This window comes from Meyerozyma guilliermondii, genomic scaffold, assembly GCF_000149425.1.
Source record: "Meyerozyma guilliermondii ATCC 6260 scaffold_7 genomic scaffold, whole genome shotgun sequence".
Taxonomy (NCBI): domain Eukaryota; kingdom Fungi; phylum Ascomycota; class Pichiomycetes; order Serinales; family Debaryomycetaceae; genus Meyerozyma; species Meyerozyma guilliermondii.
Genome location: NW_001809794.1, coordinates 309,003 through 328,656, shown reverse-complemented (window position 1 = coordinate 328,656; position 19,654 = coordinate 309,003). Strand labels below are relative to the sequence as shown.

Below are 19,654 nucleotides of genomic sequence, written 5' to 3'. Positions count from 1 at the left end.
ATTGTTCTACACACTCCCACCTCAGCCTCAACATTCGCACATTCACTACTACAGCACATAAACATGCCTCTCTGTGGTGGCGATCAAAAGCCAAGTAAGTGACCTCCTCGGATCGAAGCGACATCTCCAAGCTTCAACTAACTCAGTTCAAAGAAAAATTGTCATTCTAGGTGATGGTGCTTGTGGTAAAACCTCACTATTGAATGTTTTCACAAGAGGTTATTTTCCTCAAGTTTATGAACCAACGGTTTTCGAAAACTATGTGCATGATATCTTCATAGACGGACAGTCTGTCCAGTTGTCACTCTGGGATACTGCAGGTCAGGAGGAGTTTGATCGGTTGAGGTCGCTTTCATACTCGGATACTCATTGCATCATGCTTTGCTTTTCGATCGATTCACCAGATTCGTTGGAAAATGTTCAATCCAAGTGGGTGGGAGAGATTGCAGACCACTGTGAGGGTGTCAAGTTGGTGTTGGTGGCTTTGAAATGTGATTTGAGAACCAACGAAGATTCAGACCCAGAGAACAATGAAGATGATGATCGGTATAATCCGTACCGGGCGTCCACCACCAACCCATATCAACAACAGAAGCGTCTTATATCATACGACGAAGCATTGGCGGTGGCAAAGAAGATTGGAGCGTTGCGTTATTTGGAATGTTCCGCAAAGAAAAACCGGGGAGTCAACGAAGCGTTCTCGGAAGCTGCTCGATGTGCACTTAACGCCAAGCCCAAGGGAGCTAATGATGTGCCACAGCAGAAGAAGGGGTGCACGATAATGTAGGATAAGGACAATAGCATGCTATTATATAGTGTAATACCGATACGAGAGAAACAAGTACGGAGTACGAGAGTAAGAAGTGATAACAAAATGAGTAACGAAAAAGAGTAAGAGGGTATCTAGAGTAACGAGAGACGAGACACAAGATTAACGAGTACTCTATTAACTCTCTATATGACTCTCTATATACAGCGTTCCTACCTTTTTATTCCTCTCTGAATGGCTTGTCCAACTTCTTCTTTCTGAGATCCCAAACATCTTCCGAGCTGCCTCGTGCCTTGGTTGCCATCAACCGTTTCTTATAAAAGTCAGCGATTTTCTGACGTTTTTCAAGCTGCTTCGGAGTCAATTTATCCAATGGTTCATCAGACTCAAAAAAGCTGCCATGCCTCATGGAAAACCAAAACTTTTCCCGCTGTTCCTGACAGTTGGAATAGGTACCATACCGATAATAGTTCTTCAATTGTCCCCCTATAGCAAAACACAGCAAAAGTTCATCGAATGCTGTGATTATTGACATTTGTGTGGGGAACCCAGTGGCTTCATTCTGGATGGTTTTGGTGATTTGTCGCCTTCTTTCCTTGTACTCCTCAGGACTGTCTTTGAATAGAGACCAGATCTCGTTTAGTTCCTCGTCTTCTTTGGCCATGATGAGTGAGAGAATGCAATTCGCAGTGTTAGAATTAAATTGAATGAATCTGAAAAATGAGAAAATGCAAAAAATTGAAAATGCAAAAAACTGAAAATGCAAAAAATTGGAAAAATGCAAAATGAGAGGTGAAAATAATGAAAAGTAGAAAGATGGAAAACTTGAAAAAAGCATAATTACCATCAGATATACGGGTCGCTATCATAAGTTCTAGCTCATGGAGCTGCCCTCAGTACCTACAAAAAAATAATGCCTTCAGCCAGATTCGAACTGACGATCTCCTCATTACTAGTGAGGTGCCTTACCAACTTGGCCATAAAGGCGAATTGCGTGCTGGAAAAGAGAACCCATAACCCAAGATATGATACCAATAATCCACCTACTTCAAATAAAAGATCACTCTACTTGTTTTCTTTAATCTGACACTGTTAAGACCTTCACCACTACTCTCACCGCAATCCATTCTTCATTTCCTTATAATCACCTAGATTTGTGCGTCGCACGACCTTATTGAAATTTTCGTTCCACGAACTCATACCAAGTTATGCTTGGCTTTATCCAGAATTTAGCAGGTTTGAGGCTCTCCAAGCCCTCCAGCTTGCTTGCCATACGAAACGCGTCGTATTTGGGGCGATTGGTACCCTCGGAAGGCGCGGTAAAAAGCTACAAGCGGCTCGGAAGAGGTCCTGCTTCCGGCAAAGGTAAGACTTCCGGTCGAGGTCAAAAAGGTCAAAAGGCTAGAGGTACCATTCCAAGATGGTTTGAGGGTGGACAAACCCCCTTTTACAAAAGATTCCCCATTATTGGTTTCAAACGTCCTCATAAACGGATTTTTCACGAATTGAACTTGGACAGGATCCAAACTTTTTGGAATGAAAATAGAATACCCCTTGAAGCCGGAAGTACGTTGACCATCAAGGTGATGAGAGACTGTGGAATCATAACCGGATCGGTCAAAGATGGTGTTAAAATTCTTGCAAATGGTGCTGATGAGTATACTGTACCATTGAATATTGAGAGTTCCAAGGCATCTTTAGGAGCTATCAAAGCAATTGAAAAAACCGGCTCGACCTACACATCAGTTTATTTTACCCGGTTGAGTTTGCAGGCTCATATATTCCCGGAAAGATTTCTTCTTAAGAAGGGTTATCTTCCCCTTCCTGCTCGCCCTATACATAGAAGAGACATTGAATTTTATTCCAATGAAGAAAAAAGAGGATATTTGTTGAAGGACCGTTCAATTCTCTTGGATCATATGGGACAAAAGTCCAGAACGCAAAAGAGGGCGAGGAAGAGCGAATTGACGAAGCAATTGGAAGCAGCGTCTCAAAAGACCCACACAGACTTCTCACAAACTAGTGTAGTAGATATCAGCAAATTTGCCTGATCCTCGTGTATATAGACACTACTGTGCATCCACATCTATAAATACTTGTAATAAGTGCTCGACAATATCCTGAAGGTGGTCCAAAGTTAAGTCCACTTTTCCATGTGGTTGAAAATTGTAGTTGAACTTTCGAACTGCAAATATAGCAGCTTTCAGGGTCATCTGGTAAATTTCTCGTACTGCCACACGGTCGTTGGGTGAGGGTGAATTGGTAGTGACTCCTCGTAATCGAAGACCAGAAAGAATTAGTTTGCCAATGGCTTGTGAGACCTGCTCATTTGAAGTGAAATGCTGGGTGGAAAGTTGAGTGACAGGATTGGCAGTATTGGAAAGCATGAATTTGTTGGACTGCTTTTTACGTCGTTTATCTGATAGAACTCGCTCGAAAACGTCATGGGTTGACTCGGTGGTGATGGTATCTGGGTTGAAGGATAGCTGTTGCAGTTTTTCAAGAAGCCCAAAATCAATTTTGAACCCCCATATGTTGTGTTCAGTGTCGCTGTAAAACACAAGGTAGGTCTGGGAGTCAACAAACATGGTTCCCGAGCCTACACAAGATGCAACATGATTTTGAAAGAAACTGGTGGTAATGGTAGAAGTGGTGTAAACTCGACACGGTGCACCAGATATGAGATATAATGGTATCAAGCTGACATTGACGTAGGAAACAAAGGAAAACAGGCCACTAAAGGTGGAATTGTCGTTTCCCCATAATTGTACATCATTCAATATTTGTGAAGCAGGCTCGGTGCTGGTTGAGTCTTGATGAAAAATTGGATTTGGTGAAGAATTGTCCTCAAGTTTCGAGTGATATTGTGTTTGTGTTCCTTGGTTCAGTTCTGTGTCTTGTTTATGTTTACTTAGAGCTCCCTTTTTCAATTCATGATTTTCTTCTTGTTGATGCTCTTCAAGAGCCATGTATTTTTCCGTCAAAATTTCCCTTCCTATACTTTCTTTTTGATGGTTAGCCTCTCCCGAGCTTCCCATTTCCGAATCTGCGCCGCTTACCCCCTTTTCCGGCACCAAAAGCGTCACTGTACCCACTAGCTTCCCAGACATCTTTGTCCTGTCTATAAATTATCGCATTCAAATCTGCACCAAAGTGTTGATTAAGGAGCGGAATGAGTGTGGACGTACGTCTGAAAGTGTACTCTGTGGCACGAACGTATGGTGACGTAAACAAACACAAACCGCAGGAGTACTGGGACTACGAAAACCACAAGATAGAATGGGGGGAGATCAAAAGCTATGAAATCATTTCCAAGATTGGCCGAGGCAAATATTCAGAAGTGTTTCAAGGGATAAATATCTTGAACGATAAGGCTTGTGTGATCAAGGTGTTGAAACCGGTGAAGATGAAGAAGATTTTCCGTGAAGTCAAGATCTTGAAGAATTTAACTGGTGGTCCCAATATCATTGGGTTGTTGGATTGTGTACGAGATGAGCAGTCAAAAATTCCGGTATTAATATTTGAACGGGTCAATAATGTCGACTACCGCGTGTTGTATCCGAAGTTTACCGTTGCTGACATCCAGTACTACTTTACACAATTGTTGGTAGCGTTGGATTATTGTCATTCAATGGGTATAGTGCATCGAGATGTAAAGCCACAAAACGTCATGATCGACCCGTTGAAAAAGCAATTGCGACTTATTGACTGGGGGCTCGCCGAGTTTTATCATATGGGCATGGATTATAATGTTCGAGTGGCTTCACGGTGTCACAAGGGTCCGGAACTTTTGGTCAATCTCCAGCAGTATGACTACTCATTGGATCTCTGGGCTGTCGGTTGTATGTTGGCCGCAATAGTATTTAAGAAGGAGCCATTTTTCCGGGGTGACTCTAATAATGACCAGTTGGTGCAAATAGCCAAAGTTCTCGGCACCGAAGATCTCATGGCCTACCTTAACAAGTATGGATTGAAGCTTCCTGACGTCTACAAGAACATCTTGGGCGATTACCCTCGGCGCCCATGGAGCAGTTTTGTATCCAAGGAAAACGTGCATTTGGTCAGCGACGAGGTTGTTGACTTGATAGATAAACTCTTGACGTACGACCACCAAGAGCGGCCCACAGCCAAAGAAGCCATGAATCATTTGTTTTTCAGCATATAATGGAAAGTCTAGGTGAAAGTGTCAAGGAAAAGAAAAGTCTAACTAAGGTTATTCAGTGGTGCGGGCTAAGCAGCGCTGAAGATGAAGCTAAGAAATAGCTATAATGGTGTAGAAAGCTGAAGCAAGTGGTACGTCAAGAAAGCAGAGGTATAGCAATGTGGCTAACCAGCTTTGTATAGTGGAGGTGGCTAATAGTAATTACAAGCATATGCTAGTTTAAGGGTCTGGATCTGACATCCTGCACCCTTTCACGTGCGCAAGACTGTGCCTAAGATTGTGCGTCGAAGTGCATCTCTGACAGATCTGAAAATCGAACCATATTTGCAATGATCCAAGATTTTAAGTTCTGGGAAACTTTTTTCTCCTGTTCCTCTGTCGGTTTCGACTTCTTCTTCTTCTTCTTCTTCTTCTTCTTCGTCTTCCTCCCTTTTAGCACCTTTGTTTCTTCCTCCTCTCGCACTTGACATTATCTCATCCGCCGCACCTCAGACGCGTTTCACGCATCTCTTTTGGGTCGCGTCGTATTTATGTACATCTATGCCCCACACACCCACCTGTTCCGAACGAAGGCTGTGACCGCGTAAATAGCTCATTATTTGCTTCGGAGCTAGTCAACTCGACACGTTACCTGGTATAAAAGGACAGGAGAACATCGTACAAGCATACCGTTACTCTATTGGGCTGAACATAAATTATCACCAAGTCATCAAACAGTATCATAATCCCTCAAAAGTAAAAAGTCACCAAAGAATTACCAAAAAATATCCATACAAAAGTATAATTCTGCTTACCCGTCACCTATATCCTACCCGTTATCATTCGTTGCTTATATTCGTTACTCAGTCGTTATTCATTCTTTACTTGTTCACTAATTCGTTGCCTATAACTGCTTGCCACCATCAACATCTGTCACCTTTTTCACCATGGATGACGCTTGGGTAAACTCCCAGCGCAAAACAATGACACGCTGGATCAACTCGGTGATCCAAGGCGAATCGGTGGCTCCGATAACCAATTTGGAGCAAGATTTGAGTGATGGCTTAGTGCTTTACGCTCTTGTGAATAACATGTTGAAAACGTCAAACTCTGATTATAGTGGCACTACTCTTACTCCATTGTACAAAGCACCCAAGTTCAAGTTGCAAAAAGTGGAAAATGTGGCCGATGTGCTTGAATTTTTGCGGGTTGCTCTTCAGGTGAATGTGTGTAATATTAGCGCCGAAAACATCGTTGACAAAAATTCAAAACTTGTGTTGGGGTTTGTGTGGTCCCTATACATGTACTCTTCTACCAGTACGCTTTCTAAAGCTCATGAGGATTGCAATACATTCCACAAAATTAAGAAGATTCTTCTCGATTGGGTCAATAGTATCATAATCAAGAAGGACCTCCGAATATCCAATTTTGACCGAGATTGGTCTATCCAAGAAAATCGCCCAGATTTGATTCTCTGGGCTATTTTGGACCACTATAACCCGGAAAACAAACCTTATAGATCCGAAAAGAAAATTCAAAACTTGCAGGCAGCATTGGATCGAGCCAACGAGTTGGGTATCAATTTATCAGATATTGATGATTACCTCGTGTTGGTATGCGACGAGCAGTGCATTGTCACCACTATGCTCGAATGGTTTAAGTACTTTGAAATTGAAAAGGCTGCACCTACTCGAGTGTTGGACAAGTTTATTGAACAAATTGTTGACGCCGTTGCATTGAAAAGACAGTATGAATCCGATCTCAAACTATACTTTGGTAAGATTGAACGAATCAGCGCAGGCATGAAGTCCAATTTGGACGTTATTGAATCGGATTCTCTGACCGACACATGTGAATTACTTCACCGATGTTGTACCTTTTTTGATATCATAGTGATGGCTGAATCTGATGAGGATTTGGTCCATACTATGGATGCCTTGCAATGCATTCTTCAAATGGTTGAGTCTTCATATACAAGTCTTTTGGATGCGTTTGAAGATTTTGAAACTTATGGCAAGTCTATGAAGCCACAAATTGTGGACGAAGAATATGAAAAGTTGACCTCGCGCTTGCAATTACTACAGGAAAAATTGCAGCAATTAGGTACGTATTACGAACCATCTGATGTCTCAAACCCTCTGAAGTTATTAGTGAAATTGAGCGAGGTGGCCGATATGGAGACCAAGTTTGTTGAAAAATCAGAAGTTGTGGTAAAAGGACTCTTACAAGTAAAGTTTCCAAATCAGAGAGCCGACCAAGAAGGATGCTCAGAATGGCGCCGTAACACCATTAAATCTTGCTTGGCAAAGTTTCAATCTTTTGACAAAATCAGAAACAATTTACAAGACTTTTTGGGCAGGTTCGACAAGACATTTCCTCTCGAAAAGATACGACGAGGGTTTGCAATGCCCAAACCAGACGCTGAAGTATGCGACGATATCGATTATTTCGAATTGCAAATGGAAACTTCGGTTACCACCGAGGTGAAATTGTTCGATGCCATACTTAACAAAGTCAGCGAAGATATTTCTGTTGATTTAATAACCAGTTTTTTGAACCTTATACCGCTGGAAACCAAGAAGTTTGAACGCAGCGAAAGTGACTTTACCCTCAATTATCCACTGGATGAGAGCGACGATTCCAATTCTGTATTTGATGAAGTACAGAGGAGTTTAGGGTCGCAATTGGCAGGACCTCAACGAGTGTACGATATCAAGCAATTTCTTTACCGGATACGAAACGGGTTTCAGGTGTAATATATGATTAATGATGCGTATTTGTAGTAAAGTAGTGTAGGCCCTGTACCTGCACCAAGCCATCTTTCGCGATGAGACGATAATCAAATCATTCAACATGGAGGAGCCATTGACGTCTAATGTGCGTCCTGCTACGGACTCGGTTCTCACCATTCGTATAGTAAAGTCATTTCCTTATAGAAACATCAAGAACTATATAATGAACTCAGTAGACTTGAAGCATACCACCGCCAAAAAATTGTTGGATGATATAAGAGCCATTATAAATACCACCGGTGGTCTTCGTCCATACAGAAATGTAGAGTATGACACCGTCAAGATATATACCAAGGCACATGGAACCAAGTCGATGAATCTTGCTATCAACTTTGAAAATGATGAGGAATGGGTTTTGGTTTGTGAAAATAGTGCGATGAAGATTGAAGGAAATAAGTCATTGTGGGACTTGGGCGTTCGCAATGAAACTGAACTCAGTTTGTTCAATTGGGAAGCGTATGAAGATTTTAAGAAGAATCCAGAAGAGTTGTGGTAAATCATTGGGAAGCAAGAAGTCCATAAGTTGAAGAAGTTGAAGAATTAAATAATTGTAAGGAGTTGCTGGCATGCTATTGAGATTACGCAAATGGTGGAGAGAACGGATGGTGCTCAACCAAAAAGGGTATGAGTGAATATATTGCCTGTGCCTTGTTCCTATATCAGAATTCTCATGGCTGCGAAATGAGAATTGATAAAAAGCTGAGAAACTGCTACGAGTTTGCTACGAGTTGAAGGGGGAAAAAGTACAAGGCTAACGAGGAAAAGCAAGGCATTTGTAGTGAGTAATATCAGCCATTAATACCTGATCTCATGAACATGATTTGTATGATTATAAGTTTAGGATGCAATTCAATTTATATGAACATGCTTCTAATCTAGCAACTAAATCCCACTAAATGAGAACCCGAAACATTCAAGTACATCATTCAACCGCATAGGCTGTAGTCCCGCTTTTTGGCGGTTCTTTCATGTCCCCACCACCACCCAACTTATAGCCACGCACGACCTCTCCGGCCAATTATCGCGCAGCTTTTGTCTCGTTACATTTTTTCACCACCAGTTTTAGAAGCATTATTTACCATGTTTAGAGCCTCAACAAAAGCTGCCAATCCATTGCTCCACAAGGTAGTGGCTGGTGCGGTAGGTGTCACAGGCTTGTCTGCCTCCTATTTGTTGTATCAGGACTCCATTACCGCTTCTGCCATGACTGCCGCTGAACACGGATTGCACCCACCAGCATACGGATGGTCACATAACGGCATGTTTAGCACCTTTGACCACGCGTCGATCAGAAGAGGGTTCCAGGTGTACCAGGAGGTGTGTGCTGCATGCCATTCGTTGGAAAGAATTGCTTGGAGAAACTTGGTAGGAGTATGTAAAACTACATCGGAAGCCAAGGCCATGTGTGAAGACTTGGAGTACGATGATGAACCTGATGACGAGGGAAAGCCACAAAAGAGACCTGGTAAGTTGGCTGATTATCTTCCTTCGCCATACGAGAATGAACAGGCTGCTAGAGCTGCCAATCAAGGTGCTCTTCCACCTGATTTGTCGTTGATTGTTAAGGCCAGACACGGAGGTTGTGATTACATCTTCTCGTTGTTGACCGGATATCCTGAGGAACCACCAGCAGGTGTGACGTTGCAACCAGGTACCAATTACAACCCATACTTCCCTGGTGGAGCTCTTGGAATGGCCAGAGTTTTGTTTGATGATTTGGTGGAGTACGAGGATGGAACTCCTGCCACCACTTCCCAGATGGCCAAGGACGTTACCACGTTCTTGAATTGGGCCGCTGAACCTGAGCACGATGATAGAAAGAAGTGGGGTCTTAAAGCTTTGATTGTGACTTCAGGATTGTTTGTGCTTTCCATATGGGTTAAGAGATTCAAATGGCAACCAATCAAGAACAGAAAGATCAAATTCGAACCTCCAAAGAAGCACTAGCTACATAGCTCATCATAATAAAAGATACGAATATGTTGTCACAGCCTACTCCGGCAAAGGTAGTAAAAACTAAGCTAATTCTCTTTATTCTTACCTGGAACCGAACGATCTTCTTTAGTCAATTGCACTTCACAACAAGGCTTTAGCGTGGGATGGCCTTGAATTTTATTCTCAAACGAGGTACGGTGCTTGCAACATGTAGTCAATTCTGTTCAAAAACTAATTTCACGATTCGATTCTTATAACTGTTAGCAGTGGCAGCAATGCTACTTTACGTTTGTTTGAACTCTTCGACCGGAAAACTATTTCTCAACCCAACTTGAGCATTTCTCTGCATAGGCCGGACTATCTAATGAACGGGCCAGGCCACTTGAAAGAGTAGAAAGTGGAATCATACTCTTCAAGTTCATTATAACAGATGATACCATCTCATTCTTCGTCACGGGAGGTGAATTGTAGAATTTGTGCTAATAGGACTTCATCTTTCTCGGCAATGAATAGCAAGTTTTTCGCTCTCAGGAAAGAAGCTCTTTTCAGTTCCGGTTTCAACCGCAATTTCTTCGTTATCTTCAACTTTGCATGGAAAATTTCGGCTTGGAGCCATGAAATGATTTTTCAATGGCATCATAAATTATTTTGTTGGCTATTATCAGCACCGTAATGGACACTGACCTCGGACTATCCTATTTCATTCCGGCATAGCATTCAACTCGAAACAATCAAAATGTTATACTTCTCGGTGAACTGTTCAAGTTAGGTTCTTCATTGAAATGTATGTCGGCGGTGTCAACCAATTCTGTAGAATTTGCCTAGAATGCCATGGAATTCCATCATCAATCATTACGCCAGAAACTGTTACCGAACGAACAATTTTAGAGACTATAGCCCTGAAATTGCAAGTTAATGCAAGCCTTCGACATATATCAATCGTTGTGTTTCATCATTCAAAAACTCTCAATTTGCAAACTGTACCCATTGCAGCCTTCTCCATTAATATACTTGTGGTAGGCAGTATGTTCATAATCCAATTATACTTTGATATAGAATCAAGCTATACTGGTATTTCTGCTTCACAAGCGCTACATACTTCTCAGCCATATGCAGCACCGTTTTCTCAATATTTCCTCATCAATCAGTGTCCTTGAATTTAGAACTGGAGTTGCCAGGGCACTGTTGACTATGTAAATCATTAAGAATATGACTAAAAGCAATTTGGTTATCATAATACTTCATGAGAGTTTCATGCTCGGCATATTCTTCAAATAGTTTATTGTGGACTTTGTAGTTCACGTAATTGGTCAAAATAGAAATGAAAGTTAAAACGTTGTACATCAGCGATATCGATTACAAGAAGTTCAATTTACGAGTTTAGCCCGGCATACATGCAGTACCAAATCTGGAGACAGAAATTCACGAATCTTCCATGTTTTGCCAAATCGGGTAGTTCTGATTATCGCTCTTTATTGTCATGTGTAATTCTTCATCTTGCCCAAAAACAGCTTTTTCGAGATATGCAAATTGCCATGATTTGATGTGATCGCAAAGATAATTAACAAGATAATGTGATGGCTAGACTTATTTCCTCGCGTGACTTACCCGGCCGATTTTCGCCGGATTAGATGGTTGCGGCGTGCGCCCGCCGAATCCCCCTATATTATTGGCCGGGCGCACTGAAACTCGCATAGAATTTCGCCGAATTTTTTCTCTTGTTTATAAGCTCCTCCATCGCAACCAAATTTGCTAACTTCGTTTCTGCACGAATATATTTGTTTCCTTTACTTCTCGTGGCATTGTTTGCATTTGATTAGAGATTTTCTAGAGTTTCTTCAATAATTCATTCGCTTTAATGTCGAAGCCCAAAGACGTGTTTGTTAATTCGGAATCCGAAATAGATTCCCAGCAGTCGAGTACTCACCAATTGGTGAGCTCTCCTACGGATGCTGAGGCTATATCTGAGCGCAACACGCGGCCATCTCGATTGGTGCTCATTCTTACACTCGCTTCGTCTATAAGTGGCTTCATGTTCGGTTACGATACCGGATATATTTCGTCTGCATTGGTGAATATTGGCACCGATTTGAGCAACAAGGTACTCACATCGGGAGAAAAGGAGTTCATCACTTCCGCCACGTCGTTGGGGGCGTTGTTGGGTGCATTTATTGGCGGTATTGCTGCCAATTTGGTGGGGAGAAAAAAGGTCATTTTGGGCTCCAATGTGTTCTTTGTGGTGGGTACTATTATCCAGCTTGCTGCTCACACTGTGTGGACTATGATTGTGGGAAGATTTATTCTTGGTTGGGGAGTGGGTATCGCATCGTTGATCGCTCCTTTGATGCTTAGTGAATTGGCTCCTTCCAAATATAGAGGGAGATTGATCGTGACCAACGGTATGTTCTTGACCGGAGGTCAATTGGTCGCTTACTTTATTAATTGGGGATTAACCCACGTCAAACATGGCTGGCGTGTTTCGGTTGGATTGTGCTTGGTGCCCCCAGTAGTGCAGTCGGTATTGTTCTTCTTCCTCCCCGACACTCCCAGATACTACGTGATCTGTGGTAAATACGACGAGGCCAAGAAAGTCATCATGAAAATGCACAATAACCCTTCTCCTGAATTGGCCAACATGGTGGTTGAAGAAATGATTGCATCCAATTCGGTGGTTCCTGGAAAAAATTCATTGCAACAAACTTGGAACTCCATCAAAATTCTCCACAAAAATCCCGCCAATTTGAGAGCATTAATCTTAGCATGTGGGTTGCAAGGTATTCAACAATTTACTGGTTTCAATTCCCTTATGTACTTCAGTGCTACTATCTTCGAAACAGTAGGTTTCAAGAACTCCACTGCCGTTTCCATTATCATCGCAGCAACCAACTTTGTGTTCACAGGTGTGGCTTTATGCATCATCGACTTTGTCGGAAGAAGAAGGATCTTACTTTTTGCCATTCCTGGTATGTGTGGATCCTTAATTCTTTGTGCTATTGCATTTCACTTTATGGGTGTAGACTTTTCGTCTGGTGCCAAAGTTATCGTCAAAGCCGCGGGAATCACTGGGTGGGGAATCGTGGTGATTCTTGGCATGGTTTTGTTCGTCGCTTGTTACGCCATTGGTATTGGAACCAGCGCATGGACTGGAGTTGAATTATTCTCTGACGTGAACGTCAGGTCTGTGGGAGCAATGTATGCCGCGGGAACCAACTGGAGTGGTTCGTTGGTGATTGCGTCTACATTCTTGACCATGTTGGAGAACATTACACCTACGGGTACATTTTCTTTGTTTGCAGCTTTATGTTTTGTTGCGTTCTTGTTTGTCTACTTTTTGCTTCCTGAGGTTGCAGGATTAGAATTAGAGGAAACCACTTCGTACTTGACCCATGGGTTTAACGTACGTGAAGCATCGAAATTGTCCAAAGAGAGAAAGAAGGTATCGAAGTATCTTAACAATGCTGCTCAAAATGCAGCTTAATGTCATCTATATACTTAATTTAACGTTAACGCCATTTCGTGCCTGCAGGTAGTTGCGAATGTCTTCTTCTTCAATCAATGGATGACAACAGCGTTGACTCTGTTAGCAGCCCTAGTGGCTCTATCAAGGGTAGTCACGGCGATTCCCGACGTCCCATGAAGTACCAGCGTCAACCCATAGGCCAGTTTCGAGAGATGAACTCGTTAAGCTCTTTTGATATTCTTCAAAAATTAGGTCAAGGAACTTTCGGAGTGGTACAAAAAGCCCAAGAAAAGAAAACGAAAAGGATCGTAGCGCTTAAACAACTCATCAACCACTCAGCAAAGGAAGGGTTTCCTATTACAGCTATGAGAGAGATCACCATTCTCAAAAAATTGCATCATGAAAATGTCATCGAAATCATCGATATGATATACGAAAGTCCCAAGGTTCTGAATAACCAGGATATGTTACACCATCGCGGATGCTTTTACACGGTGTGTCTGTACATGAGTTCAGACTTGGTGGGTCTACTAAAGAATCCTCGTGTTACATTTACTGTACCTATCATCAAGGGCATCATTGTCCAGCTACTCAATGGAATACAATATGTCCACGAACAGAAATATTTGCACCGAGATATCAAGGCTGCAAACATACTTATAGATAACCATGGCGTTGTCAAGATCGCTGACTTTGGTTTGGCCCGATTATACCATGGACCCATTCCTGCTGTTGGCCAGGGTCCAGGCGGAGGAGAACGCAATTATACTGCACTTGTGGTGACCCGATGGTACCGTCCGCCCGAAATTCTCTTGGGGGAGAGAAAGTACACCACCGCGGTGGATTTATGGGGAGTTGGATGTGTTTTCGGCGAATTATTCACACATAATCCCATCTTGGTTGGCAAGAGCGATGCCCATCAAGCTCAGCTAATTTTCCAGTTGGTGGGTCCTCCTGATCTCAAGACGTGGCCAGAGGCTGGCTCCCTCTCCAACAAGTCACTGCTATCCATTGGACTTACTTGCAAGCGAACTCTAGAAGACCAATTTGCACCCATTATCAAGGACAATTTGGGGGTCCAATTTTTGTCAGGATTGCTCACATTGGACCCTTACAAGCGTATGAATGCTCTCGATGCCCTAGATCACCCCTACTTAAACTCAGACCCACTTCCCTTACGTCCACACGAAATGCCACAATTCGAAGAGTGCCATGAAATCGACAAGGAAAGTTTCAAAAACGGTACTTTCCGCAACCCCTCCAAGCCTCCTCCACAGCCACCTCATACCCATACGGCGTTTCCTAGGCGCCCAGACAACGGTTACGATTTCCACCATGGCACCAAACGGCGCTATGACTCGGCGCCAATTCCGGCACGACGGGCCGTGTCGTCGGAAGAGCGGCTGCAATCGGCATTTTCAAAACGGCATCGCGGAACCGACAACGGAAGCGCAACTCTGCTGCAAAGTAAGGATACCGACGAAACGTCCAAATCCAGCGCCAAGAACTTTAGCATGATGTACTAATCTAGACCATGATATTCTTCCTGTGTAGGTTCTCATCGCCGTTTCTCGGCACAATAATTCGTCCGATGCGGTTACCCGCACACGCCAAGATCAGATTAATCAGATAACTCGATCGACGCGGCACGACTCCTATATAAGTACCACTGCAGATACCACTGCTATTAAAAATGGCATCTCTCGAGGACAACTTCTCGATCCAGGTCTTCCTCATAGTCTTTAGGGAGACTTTGGAGTCTGCTATCATCATATCCGTGTTATTAGCATTTGTTCATCAAAGTTTCAGTCGTCATGAACTTGATAAAAAAGAAGTATTGCCTGGTCTGGAAGCTTCTGAAACCCTTCTTGCGGTCCGTGAGGCAGCGTGGGAACCAGAACTGACTTCGGAACAAGAAGAAGATGATAATAAGCTTCGGAAACAGTTGACAGTTCAAGTGTGGGTAGGTGGACTACTTGGAATTATATGCTGTTTGATCATAGGTTCGTTTATTCTTGGTGTGTTCTATATCTTGGGCAGTGATCTCTGGTCGGTTGCTGAACACTACTGGGAAGGAACATTTTCTATCGTTGCCAGCATCATCATATCAGTGATGGGAATCAAGTTGTTGAGAGTGAGTAAGATGCAAAAAAAATGGAAACACAAATTGGCCCAAATGTTGAATAATCGAGGAGGAATGAGAAGGATCACTCAGCGTGATTCCAGCAGTACTCCTGCCATTGCTAACCTGGAAGAACCTCAAGGGAAAGTTGGTCGTTTCTCCGAAAAATATTCAATGCTACTTCTTCCATTTGTTACTACGCTAAGAGAAGGAATGGAAGCTATTGTGTTTGTTGGAGGTATTGGAATCAACGAAAACACCTCGATTTGGGCTATAGTCAACGGAGCTATAGCTGCTATTGCTCTCGGGTCGCTCATTGGTATCGTGCTTTACCGCTCTGGAAACACATTGCCCCTCCGATGGTTCTTGATCTCGTCCACTTGTCTCTTGTACTTGGTAGCTGCCGGGTTATTTTCCAAAGGAGTTTGGAATTTTGAACTTCAACGCTTTATCGATAAGTGTGATGGATTTGATGTGAGTGAAACCGGCCATGGACCCGGTCTGTACGATATCGGTCAAAGTGTATGGCATGTCAATTGCTGTAATGGAGAATTGCAAGATGATGGTCCTTACTGGATGATGGCTACTGCTATTTTGGGGTGGACCAATAGCGCAACTTATGGCAGTGTCTCAAGCTATATTTTGTATTGGGTGACAATTATTGCAGTATTCACTCTGTTGACTTACGAAGAAAAACATGGACGGTTACCGTTGATTCCCCTTTCGTGGCAGAAAAAGCGCATTCTCAAGCGCATACGTTTCATGGATCATGAAATCTTGACAGTACAAGAAAATGTCAGAGAGAGCATCGATAGTGTCAATTCCAGAACACCGCTCCAAAATTAAAAGTGTAACTGTGGAATGCAGTTCCAGGATTAGCTTTATGGTTGCGAGTTGCATATGCTATATGCTAATTGATCACCGGTCGAGGCCCCCGCCTGTCGAGACCGCCAAAAGAATTGAGCCAAAAAAATTGCACCACAAGTCATGGCTTTGCAATGTCGTTTCATTGTGTTGCCCGCTAGATACTAAGCCCACCGGCATTCCCGAAGGCTTTTACGAAAATTACATCCTTATGCCCACATTTATGTATTATTGTTCGCTTGTATGTAGGTTCGTTGATCAATCTGATAACTTTTTGACAACACACATGCATATGCGTCATGCATGAGGCGCGCAAGGCTTGGCGCCATTTATGCATATGGGCTACAAAGGGCGTGAGGCTCGCCCGCACCGCAGTTATCTGATTGGATCATTGCTGAGCAACGGTTGATGTTCGCCAATCGTTCGGGAACCATGAGCCGAAACGTTGGCGAATTCAAGCCAAAAGTGCGACAATGTAGATCATAATTAAGCTGCAGCCTGTCATCTGCATTTTGACGTGCCCAGAGCATTTATCAGATGGAGATGTAAGGAACGTCCTATGAGGGCTTGGCAACCTTACAAACGGATAGGTGCTGGCTACTGCAGGAGGAATATTTTTTTAGCACGGGCGCAACGTGATGCAAGCTGATTGGCTATTTTCCCTTTTACAGTATCCCAGGTGCGTTCGAGCTTGCATTAAATTACGAGCCCTGGTAGTGAATCTAGCCGCCCCTGCTAGCGGTAGCGTATCATTAAGCGAAATTGTAGAAAATAGCCAATCAAGTGTCTCATGGTATTTTTTTTCATTAAACCCGACCGGGAGTTTTCAATATCGAGATGCGACGCTGATTCGTAAATTGCCCGACCTATATAAGTCGTTAACGGCGCACAATGTAGTCAAGGAACGATGCACTTGGTGAATACATTAGCAGTATCATTTGCAATTCTTGCACAGGTGGTCTTGGGTGAGAAAGCTAGAGCCTATGAGCACTATGGTATTGGCAAACAAGCACTTTATGCCTGCCAAGCCCAAGTTACGACAGCTGCAACTTTTGCCAAACCAGTTGGTTTTCGCGACCGTAGCGCAATTTGTACCACTTGGGCTGGTCGTGCAACAATGGCAGGATGTTATCACCTTGCTGACAGGTTTGATGAGTCGACAATGGAGCCTTATATCGAAAACTGCCTTTTGTATAATGTAACTTTGACTTATCAAGACATGGAACAAGCTTATGAAAATTACACCAAATATGCAAAAGACACAACCAAAATCGAAGGTTACAACAGTACCAATGTGATTGACTACCCTGTGATTCTCAATAGTACTTTGGTTCACATGTACAAGGTTGGGTACAAGAATTTCTTGGGAAATTATGACGACTCCTTGTACTATGGAACTGGTATGATCAGTTTTTGGGCATTAGTATTCTTACTTGCAGCTGTCACAAATTGGAGTAAAGAATTATTCCCTTCAATGACAAAATTCTTTGTTGGTCCAATTTCCAACGCTTGGAGAAAATATATCACCATTCCAGCACTTGGAAGAAGAAAGAAAACCAACGAGCAAAAATTCCTAAAGGCATTCGATTTTATAGTTCCATCGAGAATGGAAACTCTCATCATTCTTGCGTTCTTGTTGATCACTGGTCTCTGCAATGGGTTGGGGATCCACTACCAAGACGGCGATCCAATCTTTGAAAGTAGAAGAATGGCTCTTTTGCGGTATACAGCTGACCGGACTGGGATCACCACTGGCTTTATCATGCCTCTTTTGATTTTGTTTGCTGGACGCAATAACTTTTTGCAGTGGCTCACAAAATGGAATTATGCCACTTTTATAACTTACCACAGATGGGTTTCTCGAGTGGCTGTGATCTTGGTCATTGTCCATTCGTGTGCTTTTTCAGTGACATTTGGCGCCTATTATAAGGAGGATATGAAGGAGAATTATCTCATTCATGGAGCATTGGCTACCACTGCCGGTGGTGTTATTTTATTCCAAGGTATGCTCTTCTTGAGAAGAAGATGGTATGAAATCTTCTTACTTTTGCACATTGCCTTAGCAGGTATGTTCGTTGGTGGAGCTTGGGTCCATGTCAAGGAATTGGGATACGTTTACTGGTACTATGCCGCAGCCGCTGTATGGTGCTTTGACAGAGCCGTTCGTATTGGGCGGTTAGTCGTTTTTGGCTGTCCAAAATCCGATGTGATTTTGTTAGCCGATGAAACCCTCAAGGTGATTGTTCCAAGACCCAAGTATTGGAAACCTATTCCTGGAGGACATGCATTTGTTCATTTCATGAGACCTTCATGTTTCTGGCAATCACATCCATTCACTTTCACCGAAAATTGTGAGAACAAGGACTCCATTGTATTGTACTGCAAGGTCAAGGGTGGTGTTACCCACGGCTTGTACCAATACTTGGCTACCCATCCTGGAAAAACAACCAAAATTCGTGTTGCAATTGAGGGACCATATGGAGAATCCACTCCTGCCAAGAGATACGATTCCGCTGTGTTCATTACTGGAGGTAACGGTATTCCTGGTATCTACTCCGAAGTTTATGATTTGAGCAGAAGGTCCAGAGACAACTCCAAACAGAGCTTAAAGTTGATGTGGGTTGTTCGCGAGTACCGTTCTTTGTACTGGTTTTATGAAGAGCTTCTTGCGTTGAAACAAACCAAGATTGACACCACCATCTATATCACAAAGCCAGACTCACATGCCAACCTTGAAGATTTCAACAATAGGGTACCATTAGTTCGTGATCTGATTGACCTTGTACAAACTCCAGAGGAGCTGTCGAACGATGAAAAAGGAAGCATGAAGGAGAAGATTTTAGCGGATTATGACAGTAACGAGGAAAGTGACTGCAAGAAAAGAATCATCCGCACCATCAAAGCCGAGTTATCACATATAACCTTCAAAGAAGGAAGGCCAGATATGGAACAAATCGTCAAGGAAGAAGTTGCCGAGTCGTTGGGCTCTACTGCCTTTATCACCTGTGGCCATCCTGTTATGGTGGATGACTTGCGTTATGCTGTTTCTCAGAATCTCGATAACGGCGGAAAGAGAGTGGACTTCTTTGAACAGTTGCAAGTGTGGGCGTAGTTAGCTGTATTTATAACAATCAATACTGAGATTAGGGTCTTGTTCAACTATGTTATTCTGCACTTTTGCTCGATTACTTGAGAAGCTCGTCAACGGACGACCCCAAGTAAAGCTTGAGAGTCTTTCTCGTTGCGGGCAAGATTCGGCATTTTACCTGGACGTCTCCATTGCCTTCAGCAGCCATTTTATCGTATGCTTGGAATCTATGGCATCCTCCGAATGCAAAATAGTGGTTTTTTCCCTCTTCTCTTATCTTGAACACATCAATTGGTGGTAATTCTCCGGCGGTGATTTCCTCAATGCCGCAAGTTGCTGATGCCATAGGAGTCCCTTTCAATGTAGAAACCATGGCTTCTATCTTTTGGTGATCAAGGACTGGAGGAATGGGTCTTTTGATCTCTTTGAGAGGAACATACTCTTCCTTTAGACTACTAGATTGAAGTGACATTATTTGGTTGC

The 19,654-nt window shown here is 42.9% G+C and overlaps 13 protein-coding genes and 1 non-coding gene across 14 annotated transcripts; 10 read left to right on the top strand and 4 right to left on the bottom strand. All coding sequences in view use genetic code 12, as the record gives it.

The window, feature by feature from the left end:
* Positions 1–376: 376 nt before the first annotated feature.
* RHO3 (Rho family GTPase) lies at positions 377–787 on the top strand (the record flags this gene model as incomplete). Its single annotated transcript, XM_001482283.1, has 1 exon — positions 377–787. One exon carries the CDS (start codon positions 377–379, stop codon positions 785–787), a length of 411 nt encoding a protein of 136 aa, XP_001482333.1.
* Positions 788–989: 202 nt separating this feature from the next.
* On the bottom strand, positions 990–1,616 carry PGUG_05352 (uncharacterized protein; the record flags this gene model as incomplete). The annotated part of the gene is made up of 1 exon (XM_001482282.1): positions 990–1,616. One exon carries the CDS (start codon positions 1,614–1,616, stop codon positions 990–992), a length of 627 nt encoding a protein of 208 aa, XP_001482332.2.
* Positions 1,617–1,683: 67 nt separating this feature from the next.
* On the bottom strand, positions 1,684–1,756 carry PGUG_05939. Its single transcript has one exon. It is a non-coding gene; the product is annotated as a tRNA-Thr (tRNA).
* A 221-nt stretch (positions 1,757–1,977) lies between these two features.
* MRPL10 (mitochondrial 54S ribosomal protein uL15m) lies at positions 1,978–2,820 on the top strand (the record flags this gene model as incomplete). The annotated part of the gene is made up of 1 exon (XM_001482281.1): positions 1,978–2,820. One exon carries the CDS (start codon positions 1,978–1,980, stop codon positions 2,818–2,820), a length of 843 nt encoding a protein of 280 aa, XP_001482331.1.
* An 18-nt stretch (positions 2,821–2,838) lies between these two features.
* On the bottom strand, positions 2,839–3,879 carry PGUG_05350 (uncharacterized protein; the record flags this gene model as incomplete). Its single annotated transcript, XM_001482280.1, has 1 exon — positions 2,839–3,879. The coding sequence occupies one exon, from the start codon at positions 3,877–3,879 to the stop codon at positions 2,839–2,841; it is 1,041 nt and encodes a 346-aa protein (XP_001482330.2).
* Positions 3,880–3,941: 62 nt separating this feature from the next.
* Positions 3,942–4,934, top strand: CKA2 (casein kinase 2 catalytic subunit; the record flags this gene model as incomplete). The annotated part of the gene is made up of 1 exon (XM_001482279.1): positions 3,942–4,934. The coding sequence occupies one exon, from the start codon at positions 3,942–3,944 to the stop codon at positions 4,932–4,934; it is 993 nt and encodes a 330-aa protein (XP_001482329.2).
* Positions 4,935–5,857: 923 nt separating this feature from the next.
* On the top strand, positions 5,858–7,666 carry ABP2 (Abp2p; the record flags this gene model as incomplete). The annotated part of the gene is made up of 1 exon (XM_001482278.1): positions 5,858–7,666. The coding sequence occupies one exon, from the start codon at positions 5,858–5,860 to the stop codon at positions 7,664–7,666; it is 1,809 nt and encodes a 602-aa protein (XP_001482328.2).
* A 97-nt stretch (positions 7,667–7,763) lies between these two features.
* On the top strand, positions 7,764–8,198 carry PGUG_05347 (uncharacterized protein; the record flags this gene model as incomplete). The annotated part of the gene is made up of 1 exon (XM_001482277.1): positions 7,764–8,198. The coding sequence occupies one exon, from the start codon at positions 7,764–7,766 to the stop codon at positions 8,196–8,198; it is 435 nt and encodes a 144-aa protein (XP_001482327.1).
* Positions 8,199–8,782: 584 nt separating this feature from the next.
* CYT1 (ubiquinol--cytochrome-c reductase catalytic subunit) lies at positions 8,783–9,649 on the top strand (the record flags this gene model as incomplete). Its single annotated transcript, XM_001482276.1, has 1 exon — positions 8,783–9,649. One exon carries the CDS (start codon positions 8,783–8,785, stop codon positions 9,647–9,649), a length of 867 nt encoding a protein of 288 aa, XP_001482326.1.
* A 1,846-nt stretch (positions 9,650–11,495) lies between these two features.
* Positions 11,496–13,115, top strand: ITR1 (myo-inositol transporter; the record flags this gene model as incomplete). Its single annotated transcript, XM_001482275.1, has 1 exon — positions 11,496–13,115. The coding sequence occupies one exon, from the start codon at positions 11,496–11,498 to the stop codon at positions 13,113–13,115; it is 1,620 nt and encodes a 539-aa protein (XP_001482325.1).
* A 77-nt stretch (positions 13,116–13,192) lies between these two features.
* Positions 13,193–14,623, top strand: CRK1 (cyclin-dependent serine/threonine protein kinase; the record flags this gene model as incomplete). Its single annotated transcript, XM_001482274.1, has 1 exon — positions 13,193–14,623. One exon carries the CDS (start codon positions 13,193–13,195, stop codon positions 14,621–14,623), a length of 1,431 nt encoding a protein of 476 aa, XP_001482324.2.
* Positions 14,624–14,790: 167 nt separating this feature from the next.
* On the top strand, positions 14,791–16,065 carry FTH1 (Fth1p; the record flags this gene model as incomplete). Its single annotated transcript, XM_001482273.1, has 1 exon — positions 14,791–16,065. One exon carries the CDS (start codon positions 14,791–14,793, stop codon positions 16,063–16,065), a length of 1,275 nt encoding a protein of 424 aa, XP_001482323.2.
* A 925-nt stretch (positions 16,066–16,990) lies between these two features.
* On the top strand, positions 16,991–19,195 carry PGUG_05342 (ferric reductase family protein; the record flags this gene model as incomplete). Its single annotated transcript, XM_001482272.1, has 1 exon — positions 16,991–19,195. The coding sequence occupies one exon, from the start codon at positions 16,991–16,993 to the stop codon at positions 19,193–19,195; it is 2,205 nt and encodes a 734-aa protein (XP_001482322.2).
* A 73-nt stretch (positions 19,196–19,268) lies between these two features.
* Positions 19,269–19,643, bottom strand: PGUG_05341 (sulfiredoxin; the record flags this gene model as incomplete). The annotated part of the gene is made up of 1 exon (XM_001482271.1): positions 19,269–19,643. The coding sequence occupies one exon, from the start codon at positions 19,641–19,643 to the stop codon at positions 19,269–19,271; it is 375 nt and encodes a 124-aa protein (XP_001482321.1).
* Positions 19,644–19,654: the final 11 nt, after the last annotated feature.